Source organism: Aspergillus candidus (assembly GCF_002847045.1).
Source record: "Aspergillus candidus strain CBS 102.13 unplaced genomic scaffold BDW47scaffold_10, whole genome shotgun sequence".
NCBI lineage: Eukaryota > Fungi > Ascomycota > Eurotiomycetes > Eurotiales > Aspergillaceae > Aspergillus > Aspergillus candidus.
Window position 1 is genome coordinate 586287 of NW_020194015.1, and position 16858 is coordinate 603144.

The window sequence follows — 16858 nt, forward strand, 5'->3', positions numbered from 1 at the left end:
GGCGCTATCTGGAATCTGTCATGCGAGGGCAAGGCAAGCGCAAGTACGGAGTAATGAGCTTTGTGATATTGTCCCTGCATCCATGAGACACATCTGTCAAAGTCTGGGCGCAAAGAAGCGGTCAAATAAGGGATGTACAGCGCTGCGGGTCTGGTGTAAAGCGAAGTCGCGGTATTGTTGCTACATAGTAGACGTCAAGATGCGAAATAGAGAGAAGAAGGGCAATTGATATGAAGATAAATACCCTTCGAGTTCTAACGTCTTTTCCCATCCTGAGCCAATTACCTACCATATCACAGCCAATCCACCGCTATATTTGACGTTCTACTCAACGATGACAAGATTGTCTCAACCAGCGTTCAAGGGCGTGAACGCCACAGCCGATGGGATCATCACCCTCGAGGCAACAGGTGACAACCACCCAGCGGTAAACATCTCAGTTCACCAAGACCCTCTTGTCAAACCCAAGCCCAGCTCCAAACACATCATCATCATCGGCGGGGGCGTCAACGGGCTCATGACAGCATGGGTCCTCCTCGATAAGGGATACCGCGTTACAATCTTCGCCAAAGAATGGGCCTGGACGCAAGACTGGCAGAACTCTCGCATCACGTCCCAGATCGCGGGCGCCCTCTGGGAATACCCGCAAGGGGGATGTGGTCTGAAAGAGATCGACGTCACCGAGCCGGGATGGTCAACCAAACACAATTACCGAGAGTGGACGCTCCAGGCTTACGAGTTCTACCACAAGATGAGCACCATGCAGCAGGGTCGGATGGCCAAGGAGTTCGGGGTCGGGATGGTCAAGATCAACCTGTTCTTCTACCACGATCTAACCAAGGAGAACGAGTTCAACGCGGAGGACTATGAGAAGTTCCACATGATCCGGGAGGACGCAAGTGCAAACAAGATCCTCGGCTTCGAGGAGTACTCCCCGGAGCGCGTTCAACAATTTGTCGGGGGCCTAGGATCGGACGACGCGTGGAAACGAGACCTGCGCCAAGGATACGGATACGACGCACCGAACGTCGACTCCGACCGCGCAATGGTGTTCCTGATGTCAATCGTCGCAAGCAAGGGCGCGCAGCTGGAGACGCGCGAGATAAAGGGAAAGCCTCTATCCGAGTTCGCGCAGGACTTCAAGGACAACATGGGCGCCGACGCAATCATCAACGCCACCGGCCTAGGGGCAGGCGAGCTCGTCGGCGACCCCGACGTATTCCCCGTACGCGGGGCGATCATCCGCATCGACAATAACAAACGAGAGCGTTTCGAGCCACTGCACGAGGCGTGCATTGTGCCCGCGCAGATGGACGCCGACGGGCTCCTCCGCAAGGGCATCTGGCTATTCCCGCGCGTAGACGGAACTCTCATTGTGGGCGCCATCGCGCAGCCCGCGAACGACGTGCTCAACCTGACGCAGACGTCGCCGGAGGTTGGTCTCATGTGGAAACGCGCTCGTTCGTTTCTCCCAGCCCTCGGTGATGCGCGCAGCGTTCCTCATTATCCGCTGGCGCAGGGGTTGAGGCCCTTCACCAAGAGGAATGTCAAAGTTCGGGCTGATCTTGAGATCAGTCAGCTGCCGGTGGTCCATAATTATGGGCATGGGGGATCTGGATGGGCGTTGGCTCCTGGAACCGCGAGGACTGCTGTCCATTTTTTGGAGTTGATGCTCAATGAAGGGTATACTGGGAGGGACGTGAACCGCGGATATTACGGCTGTATTCCTGGTGAAAAATAAGTTTAGTCCCGACATAGCCTTTACTTTTTCATAAAAATATAGAAAATATAGATTTCATGACCAAAATCCCTCCCAGAGCCTCACATATCCCAAATATTACGACAAAAATGATAAAAGATAATCACCATACCTTGCGGCCTCCGTCCTCTTCACAACTCCCTCAGTCAGAATAGAGAATATCCTCACGGGTAATACCACTACGATCACACATCGCCCGGAAGATCCCATCCGGTCGATCCCACAGCACAACCGGCGCCTCCATCTCAGCGATCCGACCCTGATCCATAACGCAGATGCGGTCGTAGTGGATGATCGTGCGCAAGCGATGCGCAATACATAGTAAGGTTCTCCCCGCGAAGCCCCGCGCCATCGTCTGTTGAATCTTCCGGTCCGTCTCGAAGTCCACAGAGGATGTAGCCTCATCGCAGACGATAATGCGCGTGTCGCGGACCAGTGCACGTGCAAGAGCCATTAATTGCCGCTGGCCGAGAGAGAAGTTCAGGCCCTCTTCCTCGACGGGGGACTCCAGCGTGAGCTTGTTTGTTTTTAAGTGGGGTTTTGCGCTGCTGCTTGTACCGGGGGGGCAGATGGTGGCGGCGGTGGTTCGGCTGGCTGAGGTGTGGGGGGGCTTTTCGTCTTCGGGGTCTTCGTCGTGACCGGTTAGGTATGCCTTGCGGAGGGCGGACCATAATGCTAGGTCGTTGTGCTCGTTAAATGGGTCCAGGTTGGATCGGACGGTCCCCTTGAATAAGGCCGGGTCTTGGGGGATGATGGTCAGACGAGACCGGAGGGCCTGAAGGCCAATCGTTGAGATGTTTATATCATCTATTTTGATGGTGCCTTCAGATAGCTCGGTGAGACGGAAGAGTGCGAACATGATACTGGATTTTCCAGCCCCAGTGCGGCCGATGATACCAATCCGCTCGCCTCCTTGAATGGTCATGGTGAGGCCCTTCAAAACAAGCGGTAGGCCAGCCCGGTACCGCATCTTCGCGTTATTGAACTCGACGCGGCCATTCTCGGGCCAGCTGGCGGGTGCCTCAATCTGTTGGTACAGCGGCGCCTCCTCGTCTAACTCAGTCCCATAGTAATGGACTCGTTCTGTAGCGTTCATGTTGTTCTCAATCTCAGCAAGCTGACGGACTGTGAACTGCAGCATCTGCGCGATGGCCAGTATATAAGACAGAACCAGCCCAGAGGTACTAGGAGAGACATTGAACCGAGAGGTGACTACCAGAATACCAACAACGAAGATCAGCGCAGTAGAAACAGCATCAAGTCGCACGCTGAGCCACCGCTGGTTCGAAAAGGTGAGAAAATAGGCTCCGTTCATCATGTCGATGGAATCTTGAATCGTGCGCTGGAAGCCCTTCTCTACGCCATATGCTCGGATGCAGGCAGCGCCTGTGATAGCCTCGCCAAATTTGGCGTACACCGTCGACCGCAGAACTGACTCGTGGCGCTTCACCTCGCGGGCGGACGCTCGGTAATAGTTCGCGGCTAGCACGATCACGATCACCAGCGGGACCAGTGCGATGATAAACTATATCCCGTTAGTAAGTATCTTGTTGCATATATGGAGGGGTCACAACATACGTAGTAGAAGAACGAGACGGTCAAAACCATGACGGCGATCATCATAGTCGTCGCCAGAGCAAACAGTCGCATTGCATCCGAAAGCTCATTGTCCAGCACCTGGATGTCCTTCGAGAAGCGATTGGTGATTCGGCCGAGTGGCGTAGTATCGAAAAAGCTCATGGGCGCACGAAGCACACGGGCCATAGCGCGCTGAAGCATGGCCTTGCTGGCATTCGTGTTACAAGTCGTCATGTACGTGGAGAAGATGAATACCAGGAGAGTGACACCTCCACCTAGTCCAGCATAGACTCCTATATACTGACCGGTTGACAGTGCCGGGTACTTGTTTGCGGTCCAGTAGGAAAGCCATATACTGGTCCAGATACTGGCAACGTTTGAAAGACCGAGCAGGATGAGCATCACAAGAGCGCTAGAATAGCCGCCGGAGGCTAGGATATAGGCCTTCCAGACATACCAACCGACCGAAGACGAGCCCTTGTCCTCTTCTTGCATCAAAACAGCAGCTGGCTTTGAGGGCGCGCTCGTCTTAGGACTTGTTTGCTTATCATCCGTCTCTTCGGCTGCTTCATCGGTCGCCTCATCCCCTTCCTCGTGCGCAGTCTCTTGTCCAGATGTAGACATCAACCGCCTGAAGATATCGCTGTTCTGCATCAAATTGTCAAAAGTGTCAATTGCGCTGATACGCCCCTCATCCATAATAATAATCCGATCACATCGGTTAAGCACGTGGAGCTGGTGCGTGGCCAAAATCCGACACCGGTCCTTGAGAAGGCCACAAATGGCCTTGTCCATGATATGACGTCCGACGTGTGCATCGACCGCCGATAGCGGGTCATCCATTAGGACAAGATCTGCGTCGAAGTAGATTGCCCGGGAGATATTCAACCGTTGCTTCTGTCCACCAGACACGTTGATGCCTCGTTCCCCGATCTCAGTTTGGTCTCCATCAGGAAGCATCTCGAGGTCTGGAGTCAGGGCACATGCATCGACCACCTGTTCATACCAGGCCTCGTCATACTCTTTGCCAAATAGTATATTATTCCGCACGGAGGTATTTTGGATCCACGCGTACTGTGGACAGAATGCGCGCGTAGTGCTCAATCGTACCGTGCCATCAGTGACACGCATTTCGCCTGCCAGCGCTGAGAGCAGAGAGCTCTTCCCGCAACCGACTGTTCCAATTACAGCCAGCAGCTCATTGCGGCCGACCGTGAATGTCATGTCGTGGAGCTTGAATGGCTCTGTCAGGGCGTTTACAATCGTGTCATCGTCATTGGGGGTGGACTGCTCTGTCTTTGCATCCGTCGGGAGACGCTCCCATGTGAACGAAGCATGGTCCATCTCGATAGCGTTCTCCATTGTTTCGTCCCGCTTAATATCTTCCCTCTGTTCCTCTGCCAACAAGAAGCCCTGAATTCGATCAAGAGAAGTCCAGGCATCAGTCACTTGGCCCGTGACAAGGGGCAGCATATTCAACGGCGTCCGCATTGAGTTGAAGAGGGCCAGCGATGAGAAGACCAGGGCGGGGTCCAAGTCATGATTTGTCAGAGCATAGGTGATAAAAGCAAGCATTGAGCCAAAGATGGGGATAGACATGGAGACACATAGGATGGCATTTCGAATTGCCAGCAATGTCTGGATGGACCGAATCTCCCGGCCGCGTATCTCTTCCAGACGGTCCAGGAAACTGCTTTCCCATCCAAAATATTTCACAAATCGTACCGCATGCAATATTTCTTGAGTTAGGGACACTCGTTGGTCGGTTATTCTATTGATTTCCTTTCGCCTCTGTATAAGGGATCTCACGGCGAAGCTCAGTAATGACATGCCGACGATCAAGAAGGCGTACCCCGACAAACAGCTGTAACCAATGTTGACCAAGAGCAGAGCCAACGTCACCAGGATCGTGATGGGCGCCGTCCAAACAACATGAAACATCCCCATGGCCAGGTTGATCCGGTCGACGTCGATGCTCATGAGCGCCGTGATGCGGCCATTATTCCATCCGTGACCATCGCCAGCAACACCACCGGGAGCAGGCGACGCAGTATCGGCCCTTTTCTTCCCCTTTCCTGTCTCGTCTGGTCTCTGGCAAGCCCCCTTCGCAGCCTCCAATGCCTCGACCTCTTCAGGTGTCGCCTGGCCCCCGGCCTTCGCCCGCCCAGACAGCTTCAGCGCCTTCTGAAAAATCCGAGAGACAAGGACCGCGCGAATCTGTCCCCCAACCATCTGACCCCGATACAAGAACTGATTGTTGCATAAGCTCTGCAGCGCCTGCATGCAAGTGATACCCACGACAATCCCGATCCCATTACCCACACGGGGCGGCGACGCATTTCCCCGCGCGCCATACGCCTTCGTCGCGAACTCAATCAAAAACCTCGTCAGATACGGCGTGAAGACCAACAGCAGCGCGCTGACCAGCTGACACATACCGCCCAGCACAAACTCGCCCCGGAACGTGTCGTACAGCGCCCAGGCGAGCGGGCGCGTCGTCCCGCTGTGGGTGCGCTTGTCCAGCGACGCCTCCAATCGGCCGGACAGGACGTCGACGGCCCGGTCGGGGTTGATCGTCCATATGTCCTGCAGCTGGAGGGGTCTCGAGTAGCCGACTTTCATCAAGGGAGACATCCAGTGGAAGAATATGATGCTGAGGAAGGAGGCCCCGTGTTCTCGCGACACGGATCGCGCTGTTGGCACGGGAGGCGACGTCTGTGATCGCCATGGATTGAGTATTTGATGCCATTTTTTCTTCTGCACGGGCTCGGTGCTCACGTCCGGAACTTTCGTTACGTCGCCAAATGGTGAGCTTGAGCTTGAGCTTGAGCTTGGAGGGCGGGTCTGCATGTCTCCCTTGTCTGTCACCACTATTTGTTGTAGTGGTATGGGTTTGGACATGTTGGTGAAAGAGAAGGTTGGCCTCCACCAGACAATATCGATAATGACAGTGGTAAATTAGGTATACATTAATTAACAAAACAAAACGAGACAGATTGTGGGGAAGGGGAAGGAGAATGGTTCTGAAAATCGAAGACGGTCATGTTATACAAGGACTGGGTAGGGGCAAGCATGAGCCTCAGGGGTACCACGATATCGGATGCGATATGAGACGCTGCGATGCATAATAATCCACATATTCCTTGCTATAGATTTGACCCCTTGAATAGAGATGACCAGTCACTCGTGTACCTGATGCAGATCGTCTGCGAGTTTGTAGCCTCTGGTGCATTGCAGGAAGATCTATGATCCAAGTATTCGGGAACGAACTTATGCAAATTTCGATGATATCAGTACTACTCAAGCCACTCATTGTTCAATTGTGGGTCTAATTTATGGTAGATACGAGAGATTGAGGAGAAAATGCTGTAAATTGTATCGTCGACGGTTCTATTGAGGCTCGATTGTTCTGCTCAAGTTGAGCAGTCAGATGCAAGGGGCCAGCAACGATCTGGAAAGCTCCCTATCCGATACTCCAGCCAGCCCTGTTTAAAAATAGACCATGGATTGGTTAGCTTAGGAAGATTGAAAATCGATTTTTGAACGGAGTGACATTGATCAGAGTTCCCATATGATTATGCCGTCGCCTGTCTCAAAATTGGTAGGGAAATGGTCTGCGTGCGGCAAGACCTGGAGCAAGAGAGCGGTTCATGTGTATCATCCAGTCACTGTTTAAACTCTCTTGTGCCCCCCAGACAAAAGTCTCTAGTGTTCAACACTTCGGGGGTTCTGTCCCTTGTCCCATCAAGGCCTTTCCGTGTGCATTTCCACATTAACAGAGCTAGATACTGGGTTGTCTTAGCAATTGAACATGCCATTTCTTACTGGGTGAGGCCGGGAGTATGGAGCTTGACTTGTAGACGTAGCTGATCAGTAGACTCTCAGGGACCTTAAGGCTGTCGCGTATGGAATATTGATCTTCGCATCTTGACCGTACCGGTATTCTTGAGCATCACGATCCACCACGATGGCTTCATCAAGATGCCAGTCGATACCTAGATATACTTAAGCATGATTCAGGTGCCTACACAGTACCATGTAAATAGGTCATATAAGAGTAGTGAGACACCCCCATTCTGACATGGTATATCAGTGAGCCCCATTTGCCGATCCTGTGAGTCAGACATATTCTGTCACTTGCCAACGGTGCAGTGACAACTATCTCTATTTCCTCCTCGAAGCCGGTCACTTTATGAAGAATTATCAACTCCTGCCATACTAACCCTTCGGTGGCACTTTCTGTTAGGATATAAGTCATGTCAAGCCCGACCAAAATAATGATCTGATATTTTGGTGCAGTGCCTGTCAAGTTTTAAACGATGAGGATGACTCCTCTGGCTTTCTCTTGAATCATGCAGTCTATCGCTGATTTACTAGTGAGTGGCGCCTGGCATCAGAAGTTGCAGCACAGGATCCCTACCATTTCCGGGGGTGGTACCTCGGGCTTCGAAAGTCGCTTTATACACCCCAGAAGAGCGAACCTGGCAATATATCATAATCCCACGTCTGGAAGTTGTGGATGTCATTCAAAGATGGGTTTTCTTCTCTGATATGTTGGGCAAGATTTGAGTCAACGTACTTGTTGAAAAGTATCGGCTTCGAGAACGTGAGAAAGATTGCCATCTGCACCGATTCTGAACCAGCGTCGAACCTCACAAACAGCCAGCAGTCCCACAGCCGTGCAATTATATTGACATAACGGCTCACTGGATCCACAAAGCTAGCTATACGCAATGGAAGGCTCCATTAGGTACATATATCAGGGGGGAGATCACGTCGCAGGCGAATTTATCTAGAGAGGTTCGATAGTAGAGATTAGTCGAGAAGGACAAAACACATCTCCCAATTTCATTCAGGAGGCAAGTACTTTCCCTGATTGCAGGAGAAGAGGAATGTGGAGGTTTATTATCTGTTGCAAAAAATTGTCACTCAGGTAGAAAATATATCAAGACACTTTTGAGCTTCATAAAGATTACTATATACAGTGCGAGCGTATCAACAGTGCCCCATCTCCACCAACGTTTCTACTTTGAATAAGTGATTTTTGGTCCTTTCATAGCCATCCACAGTTACTTCGTAGTCTATGGTGCCGATGAATCAATTGGCATATTCCACAGTTAGGGTGAATTCGCTGCTATACCCTCTGTATACTATCAACGATGCTTCACCTATCAATCCATCCCCCCAGCCAGCCACCTAGCTCCGACTCATCCAATCTAGATGACCCACTCGGGTATCACATTCAAGGGAGATACCCACTCCTCCCACAATCCCAATCCTGAATCAACAGGACACGCCCGATCAGTCTACCTAGACGACTGTGTCACCCTTGTCAATTACGAGACAATCTTGCCACCCCCTAAAGGCGTATTTAGTCTGCTGCTGCGCATCAAGGAATCCATATCTCGCCCGGCAAGGGAACAAGGGATTCAGATCCACCGGCCCGGTTCAAATCCCCCAACTCCTGGTCATGCGTCGCAAATCGGGGCTAACTCTAGCTCGATTCTTACAATTGCATCGTCCAATCAACCAGCACAAGCCAATCACAACACTTACCTCCGTGACAGGAACAACCAAGCAAGTCAGTAAAGGATTGAAGTACAGGTCTGGAACAGGATGTGCAGATCGTGAGTGCTCAGGACCTGCAGCAGGAATACAGACCAGAGGTAGTAGTGGTAAAGTACATCAAAATCAACGCGGCGATGCTGGCCGTTTCAATCCTGGTGGTCCGTTTCCCATCCTCCCGCCACACTCTGAATCCCAACGGATGAATTAGCACGCTGTTGAGGAGGATGGATGAAGGAGGGGGGAGCTAAGAGTGGGATTCTCGGAGACGTTGATGAAGAACGCCTCATGTCTGTGCGTATGTCGGAGACGAATTGTCTTCGGATGCCGAGTTCTTGGTCACTACTCTATTGCTACTATAACTCTACTGCCACCATTAATCTACAGATACTACTACGACTACACTACTGCTGCTGCTGCAACCCCGGCTATCGATCCACATTCTGGAGATACTCAGGCAAATATGTCGCTGTGTACTAAACTCCGATCAAGGTCCAGACCTCAGGAGGATGGATTTGATAGAACTAGCATGGTCAGTGGATACTCATAGTTGCACGTGGACTGAGTATACGGTGAGGTCCCCTTTTTCCTTCATTTAATTATAATATAATTTTTTTCTCACTATATTGTTAGCTGCGTTTATTTAGTTATATTATATTGTATTATTATCTTATTGGCCAGGATGTAATATTATAATTTTTATTCTTAAGCGCCCAAAAGCTCCGCCACACCGGGTGAGGGGCCATCCTAGTATGATGCCCTGCATGCGAATTGCGGGCCTGAAAACGCCAGACTAACCTGGCATAATCGAGAGAAAGACAGAGAGTACAAGGGTCAATGCCTAAGAGAGCTGGTCAGTATGGATGACGGCTGGAGTAAGACATGAAATCTCAGTCAGTATGTACTATTTTCTTATTCTCAGGTCCTACTGTACGAACTTCTCCAGACAGTCTACCCAGTATGACCTACCCTGTCACTCCCCAAGAAACAACGCAAAAGCACAAGTAAAGCAAAAAGATAGAACCCAAATCGGACCGGTGCAGGAGCCAGACAACAAAAGCCACCCTTTACCACCCTCCCCATTGGCCGATCTCCAGAGGGAAAAGCCAGTAGTCCAGTCCAGTGCATAGCAATTCGTATTATGATCCTCGAATAGCCAATCCACGACAGGCAGACAGACGGATACTGAGCTTACCTCACCTACCGGGGAGTGGTCTGAGATTTGGACTACACTGCACTACAGTACACTACAAGCTGCTACTGCTGCTGCTGCGGTTGCTGGGGCACACACCGGCCCGCGCCATCCTGGATGGTATGGTTCTTGGTCAAGCGGCAAGGATCGTCTCTTCAAAGCCACGTGTATATCAATGTTATTATTATTATTATTATTATTATCACTACTTTTTTGTTCGTGTTTTTGCGAAGATGAAACAAGACAATCGGCGGGTTTGCTTCCCCCTGATTCTTGGGGGCGCAGGGGATCGATGTTTCATTTCGAAGACGCTAGGCAGGGGTGTTTATACTACACTACTATGATACTATACTGTAGTAAACTATTATTACTACCTACTAACTAAGTGGATGTTAGTATGCAGTAGTAGTGGTTATAGTGGTAGTGGTAGTGGTAGTGGTAGTGGTAGTGGTAGTGGTAGTGGTAGTGATAGTGATAGTGGTAAAGAGACATGGAAAGAACGCAACTGCACCCTCACCTAGGCAGAGAGATGCCCAGGCAGGGTGCCTACTATCTTCCGACCGCTTCCCACCATGCAGGTTGTGCCCACCGTCCAGTCCAACCGTCCAGTAGCGTGCCCTAACCCAAAGACCCTCCGCATCCTGCAGGACGACCGTCGAGTCTGCGCCCGTCCAAACTAGGGCCAGCTCTGCATAAGTCAATTTTTCCCCCTGTGATAGGCTCCACTAGGCGAGCTGCTGGTAGAAAAAATGAATGAACTACTATCGACTGTAGTACGGCTTAATTGGTCAAAGTACGGGAGGAAGAGGAAGAGAAGGAAGACGATGATCGCGAGGATCGACTTCCAGATCCGCAATCGGGATGTAATCTTCGTCCTTGACGCTTCTGGAGGTATCGTATCGGTCTGCAGGATGAAGTAGATACTGTAGTATCTTGGACTAGTGCTACAATTACAATGATCACTATGAATGAATGGTTTCTTCAGTCAACTCAGCCACATTTGGATGTGACTATACTAGGTGTGTAACATCAATATGGCCTGTCTGTCTGTGTCATGCCATATGTGCTGTGCAAAGTCTATTTTATATACATCATGTAAGATATAGGGGTTTTGGCAGGATGCAGTTGATATTAATTCAGGATTGACATGGGTGTGGTGTTGAACGGTGGAGTGAACGAGAGGAGTAGTATACTAGTAGTCACCGTACTTTATACCCCACATCGGATCAAATGATGTGGCTTTACGCCTACAATGTATCTCTGCATGGGGAGTCATGAACAGTGTGACCGGGAGTAGAATGCAGCATTTCCTAGGTACCATATACTAATCCAAACTGAGTAAATGGAGGCATATTCAGGTCAAATGTTCACTGAACTTTATTATTATTAAGAGGATGCTACGAATGATACTCCGATGTATGTATACCTCGAAGAATAATGCGAGGAAATAAAAAAAGTTGGATCGTGCCAGGCATCCAGCTCGTAGAGTTCCTCCCAGTCCAGTGGACGGAGTCTACCGTCAACATCGTCGGGCGCTAGGCGATCATAGCAATTACTGGAAAGTGAACTTTACCTCTCATTCGCCGGGCGTCTTCCTTGCTAGTTCGGTCCTAGTCAGGGGGGAACTGGTCGAGGAAAACAACCGACCTACAATCTTGAATATAGGGTCGAAATCAGCCCCTGAATCGCAGTGGAGAGGCACATGTTAATCGCGACTGCGTGCAGTCGGGTGGAAAAGGCGAACCGTCGTTCAGTGTGGATATGACAGACAAGCTAAGCTGGAAGCTGGGAGCTACAGCAGGCCTGAACGGAAGACTTGGCCAGTCACACTGGAGGAACCTGTCGACTCCGGAATGGGGCACCCGGGTGTGCTGGAGAAAGAGAGGGCCCCAGAATAGGTTCCGGAGTCTAGCTAAGACCGCGCAGTTGGTGCTCTTAGGGATTTTAGTTGGACTCCACCGCGCTGTCGGCCAATCCCGCCAGGCCGACCAGTCGACGAGACTGGTTAGACTGGTGCCATGTCAAGCTGCTCGGGACGGCCTGATCTGAAGATGGGCACTGCTTATCAACTTAAGCGGGCCAGTCCACATGCAGTTGATGCGGGAGACGGCAAACCTTCCCGTCGCGGTCGGTGCTTTACGACCAGTTTCTAAGTAGCATAGACGTGCAGATGGACACGAGGACATTCTCACGCCCGCGGACTATGAACGGCCGAATATACGTCGAGTAAAGGCAAGTTAATTACTGTCAGGGAATCGCTGCCACAAAACTCTCTCTCCGCGTCGATCACACCCTGAATCGAAAAAAATGGGTCTCGAGCGGAAAGTTGTCCGCAGGCGGTTAAACATCGCTATCTAGGCGGTAGACAATACTAGCCCCGGCCACATCTTCCGAGTAGACGAACAGCAAGGGAAAACAAAAGAGGCCCAACCTTGTGGAATAGCAATTTCATAATGACAACATTGACAGGGACGATCGAATTCTGGACCTATGCCGATCGGGTGTTCTGTGCGGTGTGCAGAGAGCCTAGACGTGCACTACGGCGGTACAGCCTCCTGCAGCTTGCAGGGTCACGGGCTAGCTGCCCGCGACCAGGCAAGGCAGATTTGGCCATTTCCCGTCGCCTCTCATAGGCTCTACCACCTCCAGGGGTGCTGGAAGAACGTGCATGATCCACGGAGGCGCAGCCCGAAACAAGACGACGATCTGTTGCTGCTGTTTTCCATGTTGTGTTTCAGGTTTGCAGAGATACGGTTCCTTATTTCAAACCGTCCGGGGCCGGGGGGGGTGTGGTCACTTGGGATGACTTCATCCGTAATCCTTTGGTCAGAAAAAAAGCCCAAAGCCCTCCAAGGCGAATACACTCCTGTCTTGATGATGTTGGTGGTGGCAACTTCTGCTTTTTCCCATTATTCTTTTGATTTCTGAAAATGGAGGCTTGGCGCTACTGATCAGCGTAATCAATACCCTTTGTACACCCGACTTCATATCACGCTATCATCTGTCAATTCAAAGCCCGAACCCATAGACCGAGCTTGATAGTAAACGCTTCGATGCGGTTATCCTGGCATCCGTTCGAGACTAATCTCAATAGCACACGAACCCTACATCCTTTCCCTCGTGGGATTGCCTAATACACATTGGTGATTAGACTGTTGACTGGGGAAGAGTGTGAGTAGACGGCAGATGGTCAGCGGGCTGGTGCCGTTCATTTCCAGAGTGGCCCAATATACGAGAGCATCGGACTTATTTGGGGGATAATCTAGAATGAAACTAGGGATTTGATGAAGATGGGAGACCTGGGAAAGGGTGAAGGTTTCAGAGGAAGTGGTGGAAAAAGGGGAGACCAGAGACAAAAGTGACGGGGGTAGATCGGGCCAGATCGGGCTAGTGCGGTCATCTACCCCAGCACATGACCTAGTGCCATACAATCACCTTGACTGAACGGAGGCCAATTCAACTGACAGGTTGAGAACGCGCTCCACTGAAGGATTCGCTTCCATGCTGATTTTCATAATCGGCACCACCATCGGCCATCGTGCTAATCTCAGTGGACGCTTCTGGGACATTGGCACGGGAAATACAGACCATGATCGATTCGTCGATCTGTTTCTCCCTGAGACGCTATTCTCCAGACTGCTGAAGACCACGTACTAACAACGGCGTATAGTTCTGGGCAATACGGTTGCTCGTGCTGTGTATGTACTATCCAACTATCGGATCCATCACCTCCGTCTCCTGGGGATTTGGAGCTGGAAAAGTACATTGTCGTTCCATAAAACTACTGAAGAAATAAAAGTCCTTAGCAGACCCCCGATGCCAAGATACAACTAGTATACCGCCGATATGGGTAGCTGTCGTCTGACCCATCGTTTGAAATCGCAAAATGAGTTCTTGCTTTTGGTGAAACCAAACAAGGGTGTCTACCACCTGTCAAAACTACGTGGTATGGTACATGAATGATCCAAAACGGCCGCGTGCTAACCGGGAGACTTTCGTTGTCGTCATCACCACCACCATTATCATCATATTCTGGTGCTTCCCAGTTAATAATACCCCAGGTTATTGTAATAGTGTCTACTCAAGGGGTGCTTTTGTGAAAAGATCATCTCCTTGTTCGCCTAAACGGCCCACGTCAATTGAAGGATCACAACCTGGTAAAGTCGGAGAGTAATGTCGACATCGACAAAGATGACACTAGTGATTATGATGATTGTGGCGGCGATGGACTGACTTGAATTGACCTGACACTTTGACAGCTCGCGACGGGAGAAGCCGACAATTGCCCAATGGATATCAAATGCAATCCCCCTTCCAAGGTCTTGACTCGAACTATTGGCTTAGTCTGCACTCCACAATATAGGATACGTCCACACCTGATGGGTAATCTTTACGGTGTTGATTGTCTCTGACGTCGCTGGCTCTCGTCAGCTTGACCCCATTGAACGTGCCAACACCGCCCTCCAGATCCCTGGGCCGCCCCGCTCTAGGCGCACTAAAACAAACGGTGCTACACCATGGATGGCGGTTCCCACTGAACAGAGAGAAGTACCCAACCATCTGCACAATGTCCCTGTCTCTCCACTCCCAGCGAGGTCTCTCCAGGATCTAACGCTTTGAATAAATCATTGATCTCAAGCGTAGAAGGTCTGCAGAATGACCGTGGAAGCTGTCGCCGATGCGCTCAACAGAATGTAGATACGACGCACGGAGTACTTCATTTGCTTTGCAAACTTGATGAGGTTGCCATCCATTGTGATCATCATCATCGTCACAGGAGTAACGCTGAGCGTCTGGCCGCAGAAGTACCTTCTTCGCGCCCCCTTGTCCCCTGTTCTTTAGCCAACATCTGTCCCCTCTGGCACAGCCCAGGTCCAGGGAGATGGACGCGGGACGTGGTATGGATCGACTTGGGAGGGGGGTGAGGGGAGAGCCGTGGCGTTGGAGATGCACTGGTCGTGGAGAGCGGACCATCGATCCCCCAGACCACGCCAGACAGGCCTCTAGTTCCGTCCATCCCGAAGGTCATTTCCCGTTCTGTGGGCAGCATCGATCGACTGAACACTAAGGGCAGCCAGTCGGTGAGAAACCACTCCGTCGTTCCAAGAGTCGGGGCCGAATGTCTCGTCAACGGCTAAGAGGCGGGTCGTCTACTTTTTCCCATTCTTGTTCGGAACGAGCTGTAAGACACAATTTCCCCTCAATCTTTCTTTCTCTGTGTCAGCTCTCTGTCAGCGTGTCCATTTCGCTTCCCCCTCCTCCCCTCTCTCCCAGGCACGCCATTGACACATGTGATGTGTGGGTTGACGGTGGGGAAGAAAGCGGTGGTCCAAGACCCGAAGGGGTTGACAAGTGCCCCACAGGGCTGGACGCTGCATCAATCACGTTGCGGTGCCCCGTTCGACGGTGCTAACGGGACGGGTGGACCACTTGACTCAGGAGTCAGTCCCTAGCAGAAGATTAATTGTCACCCCGGCCACATGACTACAGGGGGATTGCGATCGATGGGCAGGATCCTGATCAACAGCAACTATGGCATTAGTAGTAGATTCAGGGGAATCTACGTATCTTCTGGGAGTACTCCTGTAAGGTGTTGTCATCATTTAATATACAGCAATCGCTAAACAATGGATCCAGAGAGAAAACAAGGAAGGAAAAAAAAATGAACTAATCAGTCAATTGATTAGGGATAATGAAGAAGCAAAAAAGGGCAAAAGGTGGAAAACAACGGTCAAGCTCTGACCAGTTGCCCCAAAGAGGTTAGCCCCGACCTCCTTGGCAGGGCAGACCTGTAAGAGACAATAGGTAAGGCAGGTAAGGCAGGTAAGGCAGTCTCATTGTCTCTCCCACGGGCAACCATACCCCTGCGTGTCATACTATGAGACAGTTGAATGGCTAATCAATCAATCCGGATTCCAATGCCAATCCGCGCATTGCAATATGATTGCCTGTCGTCACCTTGCATAATACCCCTTCTCCTATCTCTCCTCGTACTTCCTCTTACATCACCCATAATCCTATATTGATAACACCTAATCAAACCCATTTCCCCTAGCAGTCCACCACAGTCCATCCCCAGTCTAACACCAAGCCAGCCAGTCCGTCAGTCCGTCAGTCAACCGAACCGACCCAGGAATTGGGGATGATGCCCCGTGCTGCTAACCGTCAAGGCCACTAGCACCCCCCCCCCCCCCCCCCCCCCCCCCCCCCCCCCCCCCCCCCCCCCCCCCCCCCCCCAAACTAGACCTAATCGAAGGCTAGTGCTTTCCACCTCGGGACCTACGAACCGTGCTTGTCCCAACGGAGCGCACAAGTCTCCAACCGGACCGCGGACAGTATTCCGAAGCGGGATTGGGGAGTGGAGGGGTGGTCCGTTGCTGGGGGAGACTCCCACTGGTCAATAACCCTGCTGGGCTCCAGACCACCGCAGCGGTTTCCACTTTTGACTATCGGTGCTGGTGGTAGTAAACGATAATCAATTAATAAATTAATCAATAATCAAGTCAGCGATGGATAGATAAATGGAGACACGGTGATTAAGAGTAATTTGAAAGCGCCAATCAACAACTTAGGAAATCTGACTAGGAAGGCTGGTAGTAAGTATCGTTCCTAGCTAAGGCAAGGTAGTGAGTGACTGGTAACTAGCTCGTGGTTCTTAGTACTCCGTCCATCGACTAAGCCATGTACCTAACTCAACCTAAGTATCTCGCTAGTCGAGTCGGGAGGCTTTGCTCTGCAGATGGGAATAAATTTGGGGGGGGGGG

The 16858-nt window shown here is 51.1% G+C and overlaps 3 protein-coding genes across 3 annotated transcripts; 1 reads left to right on the forward strand and 2 right to left on the reverse strand.

The window, feature by feature from the left end:
- Nucleotides 1–73: 73 nt before the first annotated feature.
- BDW47DRAFT_130513 (FAD-dependent oxidoreductase) lies at nucleotides 74–1741 on the forward strand (the record flags this gene model as incomplete). Its single annotated transcript, XM_024817121.1, has 1 exon — nucleotides 74–1741. The coding sequence occupies exon 1, from the start codon at nucleotides 335–337 to the stop codon at nucleotides 1739–1741; it is 1407 nt and encodes a 468-aa protein (XP_024674147.1). The 5' UTR covers nucleotides 74–334.
- A 160-nt stretch (nucleotides 1742–1901) lies between these two features.
- BDW47DRAFT_124068 (P-loop containing nucleoside triphosphate hydrolase protein) lies at nucleotides 1902–6238 on the reverse strand (the record flags this gene model as incomplete). The annotated part of the gene is made up of 2 exons (XM_024816183.1): nucleotides 1902–3284; nucleotides 3338–6238. The coding sequence occupies 2 exons, from the start codon at nucleotides 6236–6238 to the stop codon at nucleotides 1902–1904; spliced, it is 4284 nt and encodes a 1427-aa protein (XP_024674148.1).
- Nucleotides 6239–13544: 7306 nt separating this feature from the next.
- BDW47DRAFT_102310 (uncharacterized protein) lies at nucleotides 13545–15905 on the reverse strand. The gene is made up of 2 exons (XM_024811841.1): nucleotides 15732–15905; nucleotides 13545–15679 (listed from the first exon to the last, which is right to left on the reverse strand). Exon 2 carries the CDS (start codon nucleotides 15066–15068, stop codon nucleotides 14703–14705), a length of 366 nt encoding a protein of 121 aa, XP_024674149.1. The 5' UTR covers nucleotides 15069–15679; nucleotides 15732–15905; the 3' UTR covers nucleotides 13545–14702.
- Between the last annotated feature and the right edge of the window lie 953 nt (nucleotides 15906–16858).